At 46.7% G+C, this 18,193-nt stretch overlaps 2 protein-coding genes across 6 annotated transcripts in view; one reads left to right on the top strand and one right to left on the bottom strand.

Moving 5' to 3' along the window:
- The window catches only part of MBD3L1 (methyl-CpG binding domain protein 3 like 1), a 117,296-nt gene that overhangs the window by 11,020 nt on the left and 88,083 nt on the right, over positions 1-18,193 (top strand). The window lies entirely within an intron of this gene.
- LOC100352724 (mucin-16) overlaps positions 634-18,193 on the bottom strand; it is a 112,819-nt gene continuing 95,259 nt past the window's right edge. For 4 of the 5 annotated variants that reach the window (XM_070059235.1, XM_070059236.1, XM_070059238.1 and 1 more), the window contains 13 exons: positions 17,883-17,948; positions 16,876-16,997; positions 16,726-16,793; positions 16,416-16,588; positions 14,103-14,236; positions 13,036-13,103; positions 10,562-10,710; positions 8,917-9,080; positions 8,516-8,583; positions 5,820-5,986; positions 4,585-4,626; positions 4,180-4,259; positions 634-1,342 (listed from right to left, as the gene is read on the bottom strand). In XM_070059235.1, coding sequence (XP_069915336.1) covers positions 1,244-1,342; positions 4,180-4,259; positions 4,585-4,626; positions 5,820-5,986; positions 8,516-8,583; positions 8,917-9,080; positions 10,562-10,710; positions 13,036-13,103; positions 14,103-14,236; positions 16,416-16,588; positions 16,726-16,793; positions 16,876-16,997; positions 17,883-17,948 — 1,400 coding nt within the window. In that variant the 3' untranslated portion in view covers positions 634-1,243. Of the gene's footprint in view, positions 1,343-4,179; positions 4,260-4,584; positions 4,627-5,819; positions 5,987-8,515; positions 8,584-8,916; positions 9,081-10,561; positions 10,711-10,738; positions 12,947-13,035; positions 13,104-14,102; positions 14,237-16,415; positions 16,589-16,725; positions 16,794-16,875; positions 16,998-17,882; positions 17,949-18,193 lie in introns of those variants that run through there. The other variant, XM_070059239.1, reaches the window with a different exon arrangement.

The following is an 18,193-nucleotide window of genomic DNA, read 5'->3' as shown; positions in this document are numbered from 1 at the left end:
GTCCCCACCCACATATTTTTTATAGCAGCATCAACCTATTCATGAGGTCAGAGCTCTCTGTGGCCTAAATACCTCCTGTGCAGCCCCACTTCCCAGTGTTGTTGCAGTAGACATTAAGTTTCCAACAGCTGAATTTTGGAGTGGACACAAACCATAACAAAGCTGAGTGTAATTGAGGTAATACACACAGAGCTTGCCAACCATGGTGTTTAGCAGATGCTGGGTAGTCAGTAAGTGGTAGCTATTACAGATTGAGTATCGCATATCTGAAATGTTTGGGGTCAGAGATTTGGGGATTTGGGACTATTTGCATAGACTTTGTGGATCTTAGATGTTTTGGATTTCATGTTTCTGTATCAGGGAGACCCAACCTGTGTTACCAATCCTAATAATCTTCAGAGAGTACATTCTCAGAGAAAGACCACTGAAGACTGAAAATGTTAAATTCAGTCTGAATGTGCAGGAAGCACTACTGTAGTTTTAATCCCTTGCATGTCGGCACTTGGGATAGCCTGCAGATCACACAGAGATAATGTAAACCACGCCCACAAATCCTCCACAGGGCAGCAGTGCTGGCCTTACGCCTAGGCTTCTTGGCAGTAAGTGTCCAGTTGAATTCAGTGCACAGAAAGATGAAAAACAAAGACTAACTTTTATTCATCTTTATATCCAAAGCAGACATTATGCTTCTAGAATCTTGATATTACTTGGCTTCCTAAATGCCTCTCTTCATTTCAGCTCTCCAGTCCCAAAGCTGATTACAGAGCCATTTTTGAGCCACTTCTTGGTCTGTTTTTCATCTTGGAGAATCCATGGGGGTGGGTAAGGAGACATCCAGGAAAACTGATCCAGAAATCCTGGTGAACCTGAGCTTCAGAGAATGAAGGAAGACAAACTCAAGACTACGGGGACTACAGGAAGTAGGGAAATGGGGAGGAGCAGACATAGGTGTGATGGGGAGAATAGCAGGTATACAGTGGGTGAACAGGAGGGAAAACCTCATGGTGAAGTGGGATGTTGATTTTATGTGATGGCAATCCTGGCATCCCTGAAGGGTGACATGGTGTGAAACCGTAAAACACAACTGATAGTTGACTTCTGGGCTTAGTAAGGAAGGAAGGCTTTCCAACTTTCCTCGTAGTCTCTGCAAGCCAGTCAGGGGCCAAGTCAAGAAAGGCCCAGAGGCTGTGTCGCACCAGTGTGGTTTATTTCTGCTCCAGCCAAGCTCCTGTAGTTCCAGGAATTACTGCAGCTTCGTCAGGTCCAGCTGTGGCAGATAGTAGCCCAGGCGGCGGTGCTGGACCTCATAGTCTCCCTCCTTCCTCCGCAGGCGGGTGGCCACCTGTGCGTATAAGAAGCCATCAGAATGGACTGGTCAGCTGTCCAAGTGCAGGAGACCACAGGGGTGACAGCAGGGCCAGAGCCAGAGACCTGATGCCTCCCTGTGTCCTTCTCTCCTTTCCCCATGTGGTTTTCTCCCTTGGCCCTTCCCCTCATTTCACCTCTATCTGCTTCTGTCTCCACTTTCACTCCCCCCCCCCACTTTTTTTTGCCTAGCCCTCTCTGTCTCCCTCCTCAATCATTTCTTTATCAATATGTATCTTCTGTCTGCCTGTGTATCTACCATCTATCCATTAGTCATCTGTCATCTCTTATGATGTATCATTTCTGTTTTATTCATCTGTTATCTGTACGTATCTGTGGTCATCACCATCTATCATTTATCTACAGTTTCTCTATCTGTCATCTGTGTATCGTGTATTTGTCAAGCACCTATAATCATCTGTCGTCTATTCATCTATTGTCTTTTACCTTATTCTCTTGTTTATGTCTTCTGTTTTTTCTCTGTACAACTTGTAAATGGAATGATGCAGTATGCACCCTTTTTTGTCTGACTTGTTTCACTCAGCTTAATGATTTGTAATTTATGCATGTTGTTGTGTATATTAATAATCCTTCTGGAGGACAGGTGTTGTGGTGCAGTGGGTTAAGGAGCTGCTTAGAATGCTGACATCTTCTATCAGAGTGCTGGTTGGAGTCCTGGCTGCTCTGCTTCCATTCCATTTCCCTGCTGATGTGCCTGGGAAGGAAATAGATGATGACTCCAGTACTAGAATCTCTGTCACTCACATGGGAGACCCATATGGAATTCTGGGCTTCTGGCTTCAACCTGGCCAAGCTGTTGAGTACATTTGGGGAGCATACCTATGGACAGAAGATCTTTCTGTCTCTGTCTCTGTCTCTCTCTGTCTCTCTCTCTCTCTCTCTCTCTCTGTCTCTCTCTCTCTGTGTGTGTGTGTGTGTATGTGTGTGTGTGACTCAACCTTTCAAGTAAATTAATATTTTTTAAAAAATAACTCTTTCCTTTTTGTTGCTGAATACTATTCTGTTGTTGGGAAATGCTGGTTGATGGACTCTGGGATTATTTTCTGGTTTGGGTATTACAAACAAAGCTGTCCTGAACATTTGTGTACAAGTCCTTACATGGACACACATTCATATCTCTCTTAGATGGCTTACTATGGGTGGGTGGCTGGGTCATAAGGTAGACATGTAACTTTCAAAGAAATGGCCAAGCTATTTCCCACTGGCACTCTCAGTCGCCTTACATCTTCGTCAGCACTTGGTACAGTCATTGCTTTGACCTCAGCCATTCTTATGCATAGTGGTATCTGTGACTTCCACAATCGTGATGACTAATGATAAGATTTTGAGTTCTGTGTCACCACATGATGAATATAATTGAAACCAATGTCATGTATATTTCAAAAATTATCAAGAGTAGGTTTCAGATACTCCTACTACAAAAATAGATAAGCATGAGAGGTGATGGATTCTTTCATCAGCTTGATTTAGTCATCCTGTGATATATACCCAGAGCAAAGCATCACATTGAACTCTTTCTCTCTCTCGCTCTCTCTATATACACACACACATGTATTTATATCCACATTTATTATTTGTCAATTCAAATAAGGTTAAAAACTAAAATTAAAAATCTAAATCATGCACAGATGGAGAGAAGATATTTGCAAAATATCCCCAGCAGGGGCCGGTGCTATGGCACAGTAGGTTAATCCTTCGCCTGTGGCACCGACATCCCACGTGGGTGCCGTTTCTAGTCCCGGCTGCTCTTCTTCCAGTCCAGCTCTCTGCTGTGTTCTGGGAAAACAGCAGAAGATGGCCCAAGCACTTGGGCCCCTGCACCAGTGTGAGAGACCCAGAAGAAGCTCCTGGCTCCTGGCTTTGGATTGGCGCAGCTCTGGCCGTTGTGGCCATTTGGAAAGTGAACCAGCAGTTGGAAGACCTATATCTCTGTCTCTCCCTCTCACTGTCTGTAACTCTGCCTCTCAAATAAATAAATAAAATCTATTATATATATACGTATATATATACACACACATACATACAAGGGCACCTTAAAAGGTTTGTGAAAAAAATGGAATTAAAGATTATTTTAATATAAAAGAATTTTGAAGTCCACATTTGGGGTTTTCATAATATCCAATTTTCTTGAAAGTTTTTAATAATCCCCATATGCACAAATTTCAAAAAATTTACATGAAAATAAACTTATTTATTTGAAAAGCAAAGCAACAGAGAGAAGGGAAGAAGATGGGGCTAGAGAGAGTGTGAGAGAGAAATATGTCTCATTTGCTGGTGCACTCCTCAAATGGTCACCACACCCAGGTCTGGACCAGTAAGAAGCAAGGAGCCAGGAACTCCATCCAGGTCTCCTACATGGGTGGCAGTGGCCCAAGCACTTGGGTTGTCCTCTGCAACCTTCTAAGGTGCATTAGCAGAGACCTGGATCAGAGTGGAAAACCTGGGATTCCAGCATGGCCTGCTGGTGTCACAAGTGATATTTAACCTGCTTAGCCATAGAAATAATTCCATGTTTCCTTGAGCTTTTTGAAGTACCTTTGTAGACAGTCACCTGTTGCTAATGGACAGGGATCTGTTCTAAGAAGTGCCTCGTTGGGTGATTTCATCATTGTAGGAATGTCCTGAAGTGTACTTCAGCTAAGATGGCTACAGTGTCACAGGGTGATAGACCTCCTGCACCCAGCATGGTACATGTGGCTCTCCAGTGACCTCAGCACCATCTTGCAGTGCACAGCTGCATTAGAACTCCTGACAGCCCGCTAACAAGAAGACAAGGAAGCCTCTCCTGCTCACCAGAAAGCAGCAGACCAGGCATGTGATGAGTCCCAGGAATGCAGCCAGGCAGATGAGGATGATGGCCCAGAAGGGAAGGTCTGTGGAGAGACAAGGGCCGGGATGAGCCTCCACCTACCACCTCCCGTGCCTCCCTCTTGGACCCTGTGTAGCCCAAGGGTGGGTGTAGACTCAGGGAAGATATTGATCAACATCTCATGGTTCAGAAGCCCTTCAAGAGTGCCCTCCTCCCCACCCTAGCACAAACCAGAACACCTGCTGTCTCCCCATGGTGCCTCAACAGTCCTGGCCATGGGTTGGCCAGTTATCAATGTGACCTTCTGTGCTTGGTGCTCTTTGATGAGGCAAAGCATCAGGCTGCACCTTCTCTACCCAGGGCAGTGGTGGGGTTGATTTGAGCCTTACCTGAATTCCTAATCACAGCATCATTTCTGCTTGGAGAATACCCTGGAAATAAATGGGGTAGAGAGTCCATGCGAGTGAGTTTTTTATTCTTTCTTTAAGATGTTCATTTGCATATTTCATTTATTTGAAAGGCAGAGAGACAGAGCTAGACAGAGATCTTCCATCCCAAACACCCACAACAGCTGAGGCTGGGCCGGCTGAACCCAAGATCCAAGAACTCAATCCAGGTTCTCAAAGTAGATGACAGGAACCCAAATACTTGAGCCATGACCTACTCCCTCCCAGGCTGAACATTAGTGGGAAGACAAGAACTGGAGCAGAGGGCCTGCAGTCCAGGCACTGTGATATGGGATGCAGCTACTTGAACCAGCACCTGCTGCCTCCCAGGGTGTGCACTATCAGGGAGCTAGAATGGAGAAGCAAGTCAGGACTTGAACTCAGCCCTGTGATATGGGATGCAAGCATCCTAACTGGCATCTTAGCCACTAGACCAAACACCCATCCTTGATTTTCATTTTTTTAAAAGATTTGATGAAACAAGAAAAACAGGTGACATAGGCCATATGCAGATGTGGTCTACAAGACCTAATTTTTAAAAATTATTATTATCTGGCCCTTAATGGAAAAAAAAGTGTCTTCTCCCTGTTCTAGCACTATGTTGTGTAACAACGCAGAACCAAGGGCAATACCCATACCATGAGAGTGACACCCCATATGGGACCTTGTAGAGGTCTAGTTATTTCTTCAGTATGTGGTGGGTGTTTATTGTGGGTCAGGCAGAACACAGGGTTCCTGGAAAATGAGTAAACAAGCAGACAAAGCCACTGTCTCCTACTTCATTTCTGGTGCATAGTGTAACATACACAACCATTCTTTGGGGGAAATTTGGAAATGCAAGTCACTGGAGAGGCAGCTCTGGCTGCTTCTGTAGAGGATGGATACCACATGGCTTGGACTTGGAAGCCCTCATTGACCACCTCCCTGAGTGTCTTGCAGTGTATAAATTAAGAAGTCTGGAGAGGAGATGACCCTAGCCTGAGGTCACAGAGCAAGCCAGCAGAGAGTGAAAACCTCCCAGGTCTCTTCCTCAAGGGTGGTGAGGACCTGCGGGAACCACGCTGCCTCCTCCCAGGCTGAACAAGTCCAACGTGGATTCATTTCTGGACCTCCAGATTGCCTGGGAAGGAGTGGAGGTTGGAGCCTCCACTGCAGCCCTGATGACCACGGAGCCTTACCGTCCACAAGAATGCTGTCCCTGTCCAGGGTGAAGTTCTGCAACTGAGTACCATTCTTGGTCATCTGCACAAACTCCTCATAGATAATGACTCTGTCCAGTCTCCGAGCCAAAGATGAGAAGCCACACAAGGAGTCCACTTTGGTATGGTCGCTGTCGGGGACAGACCTGGAAGGGCACAAGGGGATAAGCAAAACTGATGCTCTGCTCTGATTCTATGTTTCCTGCTCCCAGGCCCTCTCCAGAGCTTTCTGCAGTATCTGAATTAAGCAAAAACGGTTATTAGCCTCGTGGTGTGATGGAACACTTAAAATGTGGCTAGGGTGGGTGAAGAATTTCTAGTTTAATTAATTAATAGCCAGGATGGGCATTCAGCTTAGCACTTCAGATGTCGCTTGGGACACCCACATCCCAGATAAAGTGTCTGGGTTTGAATGGTGGTCCTGCTCCTGATTCCAGCTTCCCGCTAACAACCCTGAAAGACAGTTCATGATGGCTGAACTGCTAGATGGACGCTCTCTCTGTGTCTCTGTCTGTGTTGTTCTGGCTTTCAAATAAATCTCTTTTTCAGAAAGAAAGGGGAAGGCTGATAAAGCAGCAGGTTATGCTGCCACCTGTAATGTCAGCATCCCATATGGATGCCAGTTTGAGTCCCAGCTGCTCCACTTCCAATCCAGCTCCCTTCTAATGCACCTGGGAAAGGAGCATAAGATGACCCAGGTGTTGAGCCCCTGACATTCACGAGGGAGACCAAGGTGGAGTTCCTGGCTCCTGACTTCTGCCTGGCCCAACACCAGTTCTTGTGGCCACCTGGAGTGTGAACCAGTGAATTGAAGACTGATCAATCTTTCTGTCTGTCTATAATCTCTCTGTCTCTCTCTTCCTCTGTCTCCCATTCCTCCTCTCTCTGCCTTCCAAATAAATAAATAAATAATTTTTTTAAAGAGAGAAAAGGTGAATTGAGGTGAGTTGGAGAGAATAATGGACTTAGTTGATTGTCAAGCAGATTCCCAAGACCACTTGTAATCAAGTGATTCTGGAATTGTGGTGGGGTGATTTCTTTCTAGGGTGGTGAAAAGGATCTAAAATTAGACCTGTCCCCCTGTCCAACTCTCTTCCCACCAAGCATTTTCTGAGTTGCACTCCCCAGTGAGTATACAGCCACATTTTGCTCTTCAAGGGTGATTGCATGGTGTCTGAATTACATCTCCTTGGCTGTTGTAAAATATAAATGAGCACGTGTGGTTCACAGTTCCCTTGCTGGATAGCACAATCCAGCTGCGGGATTCTAAGTCATCTGGTTCTAGCCCCCATGTTTGGTGGATTCTTATTTTGGATGCTGAGTTCTTTTTTATTATTCCAAAAGACTGTTTGATGTTTTGATTTCTTTTTTAAGATTTACTTATTTATTTGAAAGGGAGATGGAGAGGGAGGGGGAGGGGAGGGGGGAAGGGAGGAGTGAGAGATCTGGCATATACTGGTTTACTTCCCAAATGGGGCTGGGCCAGACTGAAGACAGGATCCAGGAGCTCCATCTGAGTGTCCCACAAGGGTGACAAGGGCTTAAGTACTTAAGGTGTCTCCTGATGCTTCTCAGGTACATTAGCAAGGAGCTGGATTAGAAGCAGTTTTGGGGCTGGCATTGTGGCATAGTGGGTTAAGCCACTGCCTACAATGCTGATATACCATGTGAGTGCCAGTTTGAGTCCCAGCTGCTCTGCTACCCATCCGGCTCCCTGCTAATAGCCTGGGAAAGCAGCGGAGAATGGTCCAAGTGCTTGGGCCTCTGCACCCATGTGGAAGATCTGTTTCCAGGTCTTCCTGGAAGAAGCTCGTAGTCCTGGCTGTTGCAGCCATTTGGAGAGTGAACCAGCAGATGGAAGATCATTCCCTCCCTCCCTCCCTCCCTTTGTCTCCTTCTCCCCTCCCACCCACCCTCTCTCTCTGTAATTCTGCCTTTCATATAAATAAATAAATAAATAAATCTTAAAAAGAAGAGTAACAGAGTACCCAGGACTGAACCAGCACTCTGATAGGGGGTAAGTGTGGCTTAACCTGCTGTGCTACAATGCCTGCTCCAGTAGCTGATTCCCTAAGTCAGCTCTGCATTCTAGACTGCACAGTGTCCAGCGTCAGAGACCTCCATGCCTGCTAGGGCTACACAAGCCCTCTTGTGTCCTAAGGTAGCAGGGCTCAATGGTTTAGGAAGAAGCTGGATTTTGGATGACAGCTATATATTCCCAGGGTTATCTTCCATAATAGTCAGGTACTGAGAAACTATTGCACCAAAATAAGTTTTAATTTTATCTCCATTTTCCATGAAGTTTTGGATTTATTTATTTTGGAAGGAGACACAGACATGCACACACATACACACCACACACACACACAGCTCCCGTCTATTGGTTCACTCCCCAAAGGCTCACAATGGACTGAGGCCAAAGCTGAGAGCTGGGAGTTCAGTCCAGGTCTTTTGTGTAGGTGGCAGGGTCCCAAGTACTTTGAGCCATCACCTGCTTCCTCTACAAGTGTTATCCAGGACTCAAGCCCAGGCACTCCATATGGCATGCAGGTATCATAACAAACATCTCAACTGTAAGGCCAAACACCTGTCTTTCCATCAACTTTTTGAAGTACTCTCCTCTTCAAAGGACAGCAGAAGTCCCCAGAACCATTAAGTCCTGAGTTGGAACTTACCGGAATGCTACAACTTGACATTCGGAAAAGTAACTCTTGACGCTGCTGTTTTGGAAGAGCTGGTTGAGCTGAAAGACAACGCAGTGTTTCTTAGGTCAGAACCCCAAGCCGGGTGGCAAAAGAAGTTAGAGCCGCTAAGCAGACATCTCTTATTTTTTTTTTTATTTTTCTTGTTTCAAAAGCACTAGCCCAGGTATGTGCAGCAGAGTGCATCCTGTTTCAGAGTATGACTTGGCTGTGTGACCCTGGGTCAGTCACCGACCCTCTGTGCCTGGTACTTAATGTGTAAATGGGAATAAAAACCTGTCTCTGTGAACTCTTCTAAAAGGTCATGTCTGAGTACTCAGTATGCTGAGGTCAGCCCCCACCTGGGAAGAGAATGGACACAACCCCATTCTCACCGCGTCCTCAATACTTCTTTTGTTCCACTGGTATTTGGCACTGCCTTCCTGGGCTATGTCTTGGGAGTAGAACAGGTTGGTGATGGTGAAATTCAGCTGGAATTGCTGGGAACTGGGACTTCTTGTTGGTTTTTCTGTAGGTAGATGAACTGCTGGCCTCACTTCTAGAAGTAAAAAAAAAAAAAAAAAAAATCCCATATCAAGGGAGGTTTCACGAGAGGTCATCCAAGCCAGCCTACTTATTCCTGGCAATGTGACCTGAGCTAGGTTTTTAAAGATGGGTTCCAGAAGGCCCCCATCTACCTGCCCACCTTGCAGTTAGCTACCAGTCCATGTGTCCAGCTCTTGCTTCCACCATGCATTATGAGAGTTCATTGCAACACAGAGAGGAGGAGGTAAGGTCTGTCTGGGCAGGTGCTGCTCACCCCAGTGGGCATCTGTCATACACCTCACACAACTCTTCTGAAACTTTAGATTGATGCTTTAGTTTCCTAGTGGGTCTTCCTGCCTCTGGCCTTCTTCCTTCCAACCCATCTTCTATACAGTGTCCAAAGGAAGATCTTTCTAAAGCAAAACTCCGAGAATTTGTGTCCCTCCTGAAGCCATTCCAGTACCTGCCTCTGTCCTTGGCTTTATCAGTCCCTTTCCACTAGCGAAGCCATTCTCCAACCACAGCAAGCCTCTTATGACTTCCCTGTGTATGCCACAGTCTTTCTGGAATCTTGGTTATAGATTCACGGAGCACATCCCCTGTCTTTGTCCCCTGGCTGGGTCCTGTCTCTCACCTTTGTTCATCACTCCCTACAGCAAACTTTCCAACACAGGGCTGTGTCTCTCCTTGGGCTTCCCAGAGTCTCTGGAAGTCCCTTCATTATAGCAGTGTCTGTTTACCTTCACTATGTATTTCTTGAATCTGCTTGGAAGGAAGTGGATACTACGGCAAGTGAAATGGTCCACATAAGGAAAAACAAATGTGTCACACTCACATAGAAGCCAAAAAAGTTTTTATGACAGTGGGAGGTAGAATAGAGGAGACTAGAGGCTGGGAGAGGGAGGTAAAAGGGGAGATAGAGGGAGTTTGGATAACGAGGCCTGAATCAGAGGCATCTAGTATTCTATAGCACAGCAAGGGTGACTACTGTTTAAAATAATCTATTATATGTTATCTAAAGAATTAGAAGAAAGGAGTTTGAAGGTTCCCAACACAAAGAAATGATCAATGTTTAAGAAAATGGAATTAAAAAGTACTCAGATTCGATCATTGCACATTACATGCATGTATTGAACTACCATATAGCCATACTCTACCCCATAATTGTGCATATTATGTTCTACTTTAAAAAAAAAAGCTATTTGGTGAATGAGTGAATGTATGACTCATAACTGGGAGACCTAAGCAAAGAACTCAGGATCCTCCACATCTGGGTTTGGAAAAATTTACCTGGAAAAAGAAATGACCATTGCCTTGAGTGTAATTGCTACATGTTCTCCTCCTGCTTCTCTTGGATGACCCATTGCCTGGGACATCAGCTTGGACCTGCAGAATGTCCCCTTCTCCCATCTCGAGCCGCTGCGCATTCCAACTCCAGCCTTCCTCAGAGCCCCCATCTCATCCAACCATGAACCCAGCCTCCCCACCTCATACCTGTCACATGCAGATCCATCAACTGGTAGGTGGCGCCCAGCCAGTAGGATGAGGCATTCGAGGTCTTTTCTAGAAAAACTTGCTTCACCAGGTTGGGGTCCAGATTGGAGGAGAACAGTGCTTTCATAGTGACCAACAGAGAGCCCGACCTAGTGACAGAGACCGTGGGGACTCAGCCAGCACTCAGCACTAGCAGTATCTCACATTGTTATCTTTAAAGAGCCAGAGACCTAGGGGAAGGCAGTAGGGGTTTGTCTAGCTACCTCCTTCCCCATTCTCAAGAATAGATCCTGACTAACGTGGGGAAAGCTTCCAGGAATTAGAGCTAGCAGCAATAACAGTTACAATAATGAACATGTGTTGAGCAGTTGCTGTGTATCAGGACCCCTCACCATCACTCTGGTGGTGAGTATTATTTTAAGTGTCCCTATACTATGGGGCCACCATTGTGGCACAGTGGGCTATGAGTGCCCATATGAATATGCCATATGAGTGCTGGTTCACATGTTGGCTGCTCTGCTTCCAATCCAGCTCCCTACTAATGAGACTGGGAAAGCAGTGGAAGATGCACTGAATACTTAGGCTTCTGTCTCCCAGGTTTAAGCCCCTGATGGAGTTCCAGGTTCTTGGCTTTGACTTAGCATAGCCGAACCCTGGCCGTTGTGGCCATTTGGGAATTGAACCAGCAGATGGAATAATCTCTCTCCCTCTGTCTCTCCCTCTCTCTGTACCTCTGTCTTTCAAGAAAATAAAATCTTTTTTAAAAATAATTCTTCCTATATTAAAGATGAAGTGAAGTTTGGACATATTCAAGGTCAGTTCTGTATCACAGAACCCCCTCCTCTTCCCCGGTACAGATGTCTTGGTCCCTTCAGAGACCTGGGCTCAATTCCCAACTTTAACAGTCCTTGGGAAACCCATTTTCCTTCTCTGAGCCTTGGTTTTCCCATTTGAACAATGGGGATGATTGTTGTGTCCCCCTCCCAGGGGCTATCGTGAGAATCCAGTGAGATGGTCATGCAGGGAAGTGTTCAGCAGATTGATGGCCCCAGTATTATTATTGGGCTGATATTTTGAGTTCTTCACATCAAAAAGTCTTTTCTAAGAATCCAGAAGCAAAGTAGGCAGTGGTAGGGTTTGCAGCCACATGAGGTGAGTCCCCTTCCACTACCCTTAAATCTATGGAAGTAAGATGGAGTAGCTGACAGGGATGTGGAGTGGGAGGAAGAATGGACACTATGTTGGAGACTTCCAGCTGATGGACATGTCACAGAAGCTCAGAGACACAGTTCACCAGCTCAGACAATGCTTCTGTGAAAGTGGATGGTACCAGGGCTGGCATTGTGGCACAGCAGGTTAAGCTACTGCCTGTGACATCAGCGTCCTATATGAGCGCCAGTTTGAATCCTGGCTGCTCCACTTCCAATCCTGCTCCTTACTAATGCACTCAGGAAAAAAAGCCAAAGTTGACCCAAGTGCTTGGGCCCCTGCCACCCAGTCATTTGGGAAGTGAACCAGCAGATGAAGATCTCTCCCTCTCTCTGCCACTCTTTGAAATAAATAAATAAATAAATAAATACAAATCTTTTTAAAAATGAATGGTTCCAAGATGAAATTGTTTTTGTTAGACCTGGACAAAATTTGGGCCAGGAAGTCATGAGGAGGGGCAGGCTCCTTCTTGCCTGCCTGAGATAAGCACTTTGTCAGGGTCTTTCTAGAGGCGCACTTACACTGCATGCTCTTCATGCCTTGCAGGTGTGCACAGAGCTGTGGGACAGAATTTGCCTTTAGCATTCCTCAAGACTGCAACAATTCAGACAGAGTACTGCCCACAGACCACTCAGCCAGCCATGGTACCTCCACCAGCGAGCTGAGGCCCCAGGCCTCCAAGACCAGCGAGCTCAAAATCCAAGAGGCTTACATAAAGCCTTTTCCTTTTTGCCTTTAAAGCTTTCTGTTTGAGGACAACATTGTGGCATACTGGGTAAAGCTGCTGTCTATGGCACTGGCATCCCATGTGAGTGCCAGTTCAAGTTCCAGCTGCTCCACTTCCTCTCCCTGATGGTGTACCTGGAAAAGCTGTGAAAGATGGCCCAAGTCTCTGGGCTCCTGCACCCAGGTGGGAGACCCAGAGAAGGCTCCTGGCTTGCTCCTGGTTTCAGATTGGCCCAGCTCCTGCTGTTGCGCCTATTTTGGGGGGTGAACCAGTGGATGGAAGCATGTGCTCTTGCTCTCTCGCTCTCTCTTTCTCTAACTCTGCCATAAAAACTAAGTAAATGAAAATTTTTTAAAAAACAGGAAAAAGAAAAATGTTCCCCTTGCCTCAACCTCCTTGGATATGCTCGTAGTTCACTATAGCTGTGTACTCCCCATGTAACGCTATTCCTTAAAAAAAAAAAAAAAAAAAAAAAGCCATTATTCTTTGAAGGTTCTCTGTGTTTTTCAGCCTGGCACTTCCAGCCTGCAGAACTCACGTTAAGTTGGTGACTAGGCATGAGTTGAACACGTCTCGTAGTTGACTCCCTGTGTAGAGTCTGGTGACCTAGAAGGATGACATGTAAGGAGAGTGCGTGAGATGGACAGTTCTTGCGGGTGGAAGGGCCTCTGGAGCCTGTAGAAAGGAACCCAGACACTGAAGCAAAAATAGAAAGCAAATCATGGCTCCATCCCTAACTTATTGTGTGACCTCAGGGACACTGGGCTCCTTTCTGAGCCTCAGTTTGGCCATTTGGGAACTGAGGAAGTCAACCCAGGCACCATCTGCAGAAGCTGAGAAAACCCAAAACATGCAGATAGAGAGAAGAATTGAAATAATCACTTGATACATATCACTATGGTTTGAGTTTGATCTGTCCCTTCTGAAAATTATGCTGGAGCTTAATTTCCATTGCAGAGTCTGAAGAGGAAGGGAACTCCTACTCTGACTGTAGTGAGCAAAGGTATAGTATTAGGAGGTGATTACAACTCAATAGGGTCATCAGGATGGATCCCCCACAAGTGGGTCCTGGTGGCCTTCTGAGAAGAGGGACAGAGACCAGGAGACACAGACACATGCACACTTCCTGTCTTTTGCCACATAATGTCCTGCATTGCCTCAGGACTCTGCCAGTCAGAAGGCCATCTCCAGACAGAACCCCTTGATCTTGGACTTGACCATGAATCAAAACAAGAGGCAGAAAGACAGAGACAGACAAAGAGCTCCCACCCTTTGGTTCACTCCCCAAATGCCAGGGAGTCAGGATCTCTGCCTGAGTCTCCCGTGTGCATGGCAGGGGGCCCCAGTTCTTGAGCTATCGCTGCCGCCTCCCGGGTGTGCACTAGCACGAAGCTGGGGTCAGGAACAAAGCTGGGACTTGAAGCCAGGCACTCTGATATGGGATGTGAGTGTCCCAACTAGCATCTTAACTTCTGCCCCAAATGCCTGCCCCCTCTCTTCTGCATAACTGATGGAATCTGTGGGATTGTGTTGCTGGCGACAGAAAATGGACTAGAAGAGTTGTGAGTCAGATGGGGCAGTGAGGGGCTGGGCAGAAGGCTGCACCTTGTCCTGGATGTCCGTCATCAGAGCAAGGTACTCCACAGAGCTGGGATCTGCCTTGCTGAGGTTCCAGTTGATTATGTGGAAATCAAGCTGGTACTCGCTCCAGATGGGTGCCACGTGCTGGGGTGCATAGCCTAGAACCACAGAGAGAAAGCAAAGACAGGAGCCAATCTTTCAGTTTTTGCACAGAGCCAGGATGGCCCAGGGAGGTCCCCTGCCTGCAGACAAACTCAGCCAAGATCAAGTCTGCTTGTTGGGGGTGGCAGGGGTTCCCAAACGGAAAGTCACTCTGAAGTGGAGGAAGGTGCAGTTTCCCAGGAGTTCTTCTGAATGGAGCTTTCTTTTTAAAAAATGTTGTGTATCAGTTTTAGTTATTTGAGAGACAGAGACAGACAGAAATCTCTCATCTGCTGGTTTACTCCCCAGATGCCTGCAGTGGCCAGGACTGCGCCAGGCTGAAGCTGGGAGCTGGGAAATCAATCCGCATCTCTCACATGGGTGACAGGGACCCAAATACTTGAGTCATCACCCCCTGTCTCCTAGGGTGCACATTAGCAGGAGTGGTGCATTCCAATATGGAATTGCCTGCAGTTTAACTGCCACCAACTAATCTTCAGTTGAATTAAATGTGGATTTTTCAGGGGCAGAAATTGTGCTTCTATCTCCATATGCAGCACAGAGCTTGGGGAAGCACAGTCAACCATATAGGAGTATGTGTTGAATGAATGAATGTGATGGTGATGGGGGGGGCGAGGCTGGGATGTTTATCTATCATTTGCTCATTAATTCACTCATTCACTCCATACTGTAATGTGCCAACATATTGAAAACCAGGACTAAATTGCCATACCCTACAGACCCAAATTTTGCAGAGCTCACATTTAAGAAATGATCAGATAAGTCAACAAGGAATTAGAGTAAAGTACTGGTCACTGATGCCCATCTAGGGACTACGGGGCCATGTACACAGGGTGTGCCACCCCGGGACTGACTGGCACTTGGTGCTATGTCATAGGGGTCTCCTCTGCTTTGCACAATGCCTTGACTGTATGCACGAGAGCAGTGCTGGGAAACCTTTCTTCTGCCCGGGACTATGTGGATATTTATAATGTCATTCACAGGCCACACAAAATTAATCACCTTACAAATTAGCCTGGTATAGATTTATTGAATTCCGAGTCCCTCCTGCAGTTGCCTTGGCAAGGCTGGACAAAAAGATTTTGAGGCCTTCTCTGGCCCATGGGCCAGATGTTCCCCACGCACACACTGGATGCTAGAGGCACTTCCCCCAATTGTGACCACTGACAATGTCTCCAGATAGTACCTAATGTTCCCTGGGGAGCAGAACTGCTCCCCCCTCCCCAGGCACAGAGCCCCAGCACACAGGGACCGTGTACAGAAGAACCCACGATTCTGTCCCAGAGGATCCCAAGGGCCAGGCATTTGAGTTTGAATTAAAATTCGTCATGGATGAGCCTGGAGGGCATTAGGCTAAGGGAAATACATCAGAGAAAGACAAATACTATGTGATTTCACTTACACACAGAATCTAACTTGTGGAAGTGAGTAGGATGGTGATTACCAGGAGCAGTGGTGGAAGAGAGAATGGGTAGATATCGGTCAAAGGGTACACGCTTCCAGTTATAATAATGAGCTGTGGGGATGTATCATAAGGCATAGTAACTGTCATCAATAACACTCCACAGGGAGCCTTCAAAAGTACATGGAAAAACCTATGCATGGATTTCAATATGGTTTTGGCACCCAAATAAACTTATCTTTTAATTCCATTTTTCCATGAATTTTTAAAAGTACTTTCATATAGGATGCTTGAAACTTTCTAAGGGAATAGACCTTAAATATTCTGTCTCTTACACATATACACACAGTAACTGTGTGAAGTTGTAGATGTATTAGCTGGCTAGGTTGTGATAATCATCTCACAAGATGTACCTATAGATAGGTGGATAGACAGACAAATGGATGAACAGATGGACAGAAGGGCCAAAGGATATATCACACTAGCACACTGTATATCTTAAATGTGTACAATTCTACCTGCCAGTTGTATCTTAACAAAGCTAGAAAAATCAGTGAAGGAGAAATAAAGAATTACAAAAATAAAATTCATGACATTAATGTGGTCAAAGAATCTCATGCTTATTTGCCTAAAATAATGGGAAGACCCTCCAGGGGTAGTGTGGAGAAAGGTGTCCCCTTGCCAACTCTGGGGCTGACTTTCTGGAGAGGAAAGGAAATGGAACAGGGACAAGTGATGGTCACTGTCAATCCAAGTTCAGCATCACCACTCACCATTGACAAATAGGCTGTCCTTGTCCAAGCTGTACAGGCCCAACTGGGTGACACCATGGGTCAGCTGGCTCAGCTCTCCATACAGCTGCTGCACATCCAGCACCAGGTGCGTGGGGTCAGGGCGATAGGTGCAGATGACATCCACGCTAGTGCCCACCCTGTCCTGCTCAGACCTAGGGAGAGAGGGATGAGGGGTCTCTAGAGAGGTTCTGAGACCTCTGGGGTTAGGGACCAGAAGTAAGGAGCAGCACATGGGAAAGAGAACAGACTGAGAAAGGAGCGGTCACAAAAAAGAGGGGGTGGGAGTTACCTGAGAGAGGTCAGTCTGCAGCCTGAGTAGGAGGGACCCAGGCTGCTGTTCTGGAACATGGATCCGAGCTGGGGAGAAAGCAGGAGGCGAGTAAGCAGGATGGAGGCACAGGATTTATCCCACCAGGAAATGCTGGGGCCAAGATCTCACCAGATACAGCAGGGTCCGCTCAGTGGAGTTGAGTGTGGCTGACCCGTTGCCCATGTCTGGTGAATAGTGGAGGTTGGAGATGGTGAAGTTGAGTGTGAAGGTCTTCAGGGTGTGCCCTGTGGCTGCAGGAAGGTAGGGAGAGATGGCCTGAGAGCAGGTCACAGTCCTGTTCCCATTAGCATCTGTCACCAGCAGCAGGCCCACAACCACCACCTGTTCTGTGGCCATCCAGGTCAGAAACTATGTAACTCCTCCCCTGTGAGTAGCACTCATCCCATCGAAGTGTTCTTCTCTCTTTGTCCCCGTCCCAGCCCAGGTGTTACCTTCTCTTACCTGTCCTAGCACCCCAGGACATTCGCTGGATGCCTGACCTAAAAGACGCTCCCTACACTGAACACTAGAAGAATCTTGCTGAAATGGAATTCTCATCAGGACTTGCACTCCGGTGCTGCCTGTAATTCCCTATGCCCTTCAGTGTTAACATGCAAGCCCCTTGGCTCGGCATTCAAGGCCCTTCCCAGCGTGGCTCCTGCTGGCCTTTCAGCCTTACTTGTCCATCCACACTGGAGTAAGCTTTATGCCTCATGCAAACCAACTCCTCTCCATTCTCCCACGTGCATTGTGCTATTTCTGGCCACTGAGCCTTTCCTCATGGAAACCTCTCTGCCGGGAACACCCATCATGCCCTGCTTGCCTGGACCATCCCTACCCATCTTTGAAAACTCAGTTTAGGTGATACTTCCTCCAGAAAGCCTTGTCTCCTCCATATTAAGCCAGGTGACTCTCCCCAAAAACACCTGCCATTGTTTTATAGTGGACTCCTTGTCTCACAATAGGGCAGAGATCTGATTGAATTGCTAATTGAATTGCTAATCCTTGTAAACAGGATCATCACTGTGACACCAGAATCCTCACTCCCTGGCTTCCCAGCTCTCATGTGACAATCAGCCGCTGGCGGTATGGGGCCGAGGAACTTCCCTTGGGGAGGAAACGGGGCCCCCAGATACCTGTGGTGGCTTCTGGCCACACAGATGTTGATGGAGAAGTCGGTAATGCAGTGGCTGGCTCAGGAGCTGTGGAAAGAGTTATCATCAGGGAGGGACCAAGCTCCCCCATAGTGGGAAAAGCCTGGACTTTTAACAGTGGTTGTCCATTCTGAGGCTACCATTCAGTTATATGCAGGTGGCATATAACTGAGAATGAGAAGAGACTATATGAGAGGGTGAGTGATCAAGCCAATGAATGAAATTAACCTGAGTGGGCGAGTGGGTGAGAGAGAGAAAGGCTGAATAAGGAGGAAAGATGAATGAACTGGCAG

This window comes from Oryctolagus cuniculus, chromosome 16 (genome assembly GCF_964237555.1).
Source record: "Oryctolagus cuniculus chromosome 16, mOryCun1.1, whole genome shotgun sequence".
Taxonomy (NCBI): Eukaryota; Metazoa; Chordata; class Mammalia; order Lagomorpha; family Leporidae; genus Oryctolagus; species Oryctolagus cuniculus.
The sequence above is the reverse complement of the archived record's forward strand: the minus strand, read 5'-3'. Positions and strand labels throughout refer to the sequence as shown.